General features: G+C 51.0%; 1 protein-coding gene across 1 annotated transcript; it reads left to right on the forward strand.

Moving 5' to 3' along the window:
* The first annotated feature begins 1,189 nt into the window (after nucleotides 1-1,189).
* On the forward strand, nucleotides 1,190-2,089 carry LOC143173272 (olfactory receptor 6B1-like). Its single transcript, XM_076363488.1, has one exon. It carries the CDS (start codon nucleotides 1,190-1,192, stop codon nucleotides 2,087-2,089), a length of 900 nt encoding a protein of 299 aa, XP_076219603.1.
* The last annotated feature ends 574 nt before the right edge of the window (nucleotides 2,090-2,663 follow it).

Consider the following 2,663-nt stretch of genomic DNA (forward strand, 5'->3'; position numbering starts at 1 on the left):
AATAAAATGCAGTCATCTGTGAGAAGGGGAGGTGGATCCAAACTTCTGGGATTCTGCCCCGTGTCCTGTCCCTAACGAGCAAGCTCAGAGACGCCCCTGCCCATTGCCTTGCCTCAGTTTCCTTTTTCAGAGGAGCAGGCTGCAGGTCTAACCGGGAGGCTTTGGGGGAGGTCAGCCCTTACTTGCGATGTTGACACAGTTTCTACCAGTTGGGAGCCATCATCCCAGCAGGGAGCCAATTACATTCTGTTTACTAAGAGAAATCCCTAAGGAGGGCTGAGAGGCAGAAATAAACCTTTGCGAGATTGAGGTCTGCTATAACTCCTGTGCATGGGGATCTGGTTGGAGAAGGGATAGCTGCCTTGATGTGTTGACAGAATAAGTTTTGTTTCAAATCATGGCTGTTGTTTACTCCAATATATCTTTCCTTTGGCAGAGAGCAGAGATGTTCTGTCCTTCTTCCTCTTCATACCAGTGAAGTCCACCACAGCTCTGTTTAAACCAGATGCAGAAATGTGTCTCCTTTCTTGCAGGCCCATTCCCTGCGAGCATGAAAAGAAAGATAAACACTGTATGGAGGGAGTGGGACCATCAGACATCATCATTAGCAGCCACAGCAAAAGCATCTCTATCCGGTGGGCCACTCTCTCCTGCCTTTCAGTATCAGCTGAAAGATACTGCCAAGTATCAACTGGGCACCCCCCGGTATCAATACAGGCTGGGTGAGGAAGGGATTGAGAACAGCCCTGCGGAGAAGGACTTGGGGGTACTGGTGGATGAAAAGCTGGACAGGACAGGTAGAACAGCGCGCTCGGCCTGAGCAGAAGGACTTTCTCTGTGAACGCCAAAGTAGGAACTTTGCCTCACAGCAGCAATGTGAAGCAATTCACGGACATGGTCAGAAGCAAACTCTCGTCTAGGAAAACCTGTTCTTCACCTTTCCCCAGCCAGGGAGCACTTCACAGGACCATCTGTGCTGCCTGCTATAGCACAGAATCACTTGCTGTTCTCATTCAAAGTCCTTTCTAAAGGATCATTCACACATTCTTTCTAAAGCAAATGCGGATATGCTCTTTATTAAATGTCTCCCTCTTCAAATTGGGGCAAAAAAGAAGACCAAACTGTGACGGTGATGGAGAAAGGAGGACAGGATAATGGGACGTCACCATTGGGGTTCCTCCTGGTGGGAATGGGGAATGTTCCCACGGCCCAGGCGGCGCTCTTCCTCCTCTCACTCATCATCTACTTGGTGACCGTGGTTGGGAACATCCTCATCATTGTGCTGGTGGTGGCAGAGCAGCATCTGCACACCCCCATGTACTTCTTCCTGGGCAATCTCTCCTCCTTGGAGACCTTCTACAGCTCCGCTATCCTGCCCCGGCTGCTGGCCAGCTTCCTGACTGGGGAGAGGACCATCTCTGCTCATGGCTGTGTGGCTCAGTTCTATTTCTTTGCTGCTCTTGCAACTACCGAGTGTTACCTGCTGGCAGCCATGTCCTACAATTGGTACTTGGCCATATGCCAGCCCCTGCTCTACGCAAGCCTCATGACCTGGAAGGTCTGTCTACAGCTGGTGGCTGGGTCTTGGCTACTGGGATTGCTGGTCTCCACGGTACTTACGTCTCTCTTGCCCCAGTTACAGTTCTGCGGCCCCAGGACGATCAACCGCTTCTTCTGTGATTTTACCCCATTGCTGGAGCTTGCCTGCAGTGACACCAGCATGGCCACACTTGTTGCTTTCATATTTGGCTTCTTGGATGTGGTCTTCCCCTTCCTCTTCACCCTGGCCTCCTACGTGTGCATCATAGCTGCCATCCTGAGGATCCCATCCAACATGGGCAGGCAGAAGGCCTTCTCCACCTGCTCCTCTCACCTCACCATTGTCGCCGTTTTCTATGGCTCCCTCTTTGTTGTCTATGTCCTGCCCAGAACAGCCCCGCTGTGGCAGCTCAGCAAAGTGTTCTCCTTCTTCTACACCGTCCTCACGCCCCTGGTCAACCCCCTCATCTACAGCCTGAGGAACAGGGAGGTCAGGGAGGCCCTGAGGAAAGGACTCCGAAAAGCCCTGGCCTCCACCCAGACTTTGTAGTATGTATTAGACCATGGTGTAGAAGTGGTCCTCCTGTGAACTGCTGAGGATGAAGCGTGGGAAGGCATATAAGCTGCATACCAGGTACTCTCCAGGTCCCCGTGCCTTGTGGATGTTTGATGTTTGTGAGACAGAAAGGATGATGGAGGATCCAGTTCCTTAGAGATCTTTTTGTCTTGTTTAGAAGAGACTGTGGGGAAGTCCCTGCTTGCGTGTATCATGATCATGAATAAATTGTGTACTTGTCCATTGGATCTCTGCTTTTTCTGTGGAGATAAAAGAGGAATTGAGCTTGAAATGAGAGCTCTTTCCAAGTCCTAGCATTCTGGCGTTGTTTGAGTGTGGGTTTCTCTGGTGCTATTCATCTCTGACTTGAGCAAATCGAGGTGCGTGGGGACAAGGAACCAAACAGAGACATTGGGGAATGTGACGGCATCTGAAAGGGGTCTCGCTTCCCCACCGTGGTCAAAAGCACTCATGCCTCTGGGCAGGGCCATCCATGCCAGGTGGTCTGCGATTCATCCATGTGGTCAATGCTAACACAGGCCACAGTGTTAACTATGTTATGCTAACA

The sequence above is a fragment of the Aptenodytes patagonicus genome, unplaced genomic scaffold (genome assembly GCF_965638725.1).
Source record: "Aptenodytes patagonicus unplaced genomic scaffold, bAptPat1.pri.cur scaffold_43, whole genome shotgun sequence".
In the NCBI taxonomy this organism is placed as follows: domain Eukaryota; kingdom Metazoa; phylum Chordata; class Aves; order Sphenisciformes; family Spheniscidae; genus Aptenodytes; species Aptenodytes patagonicus.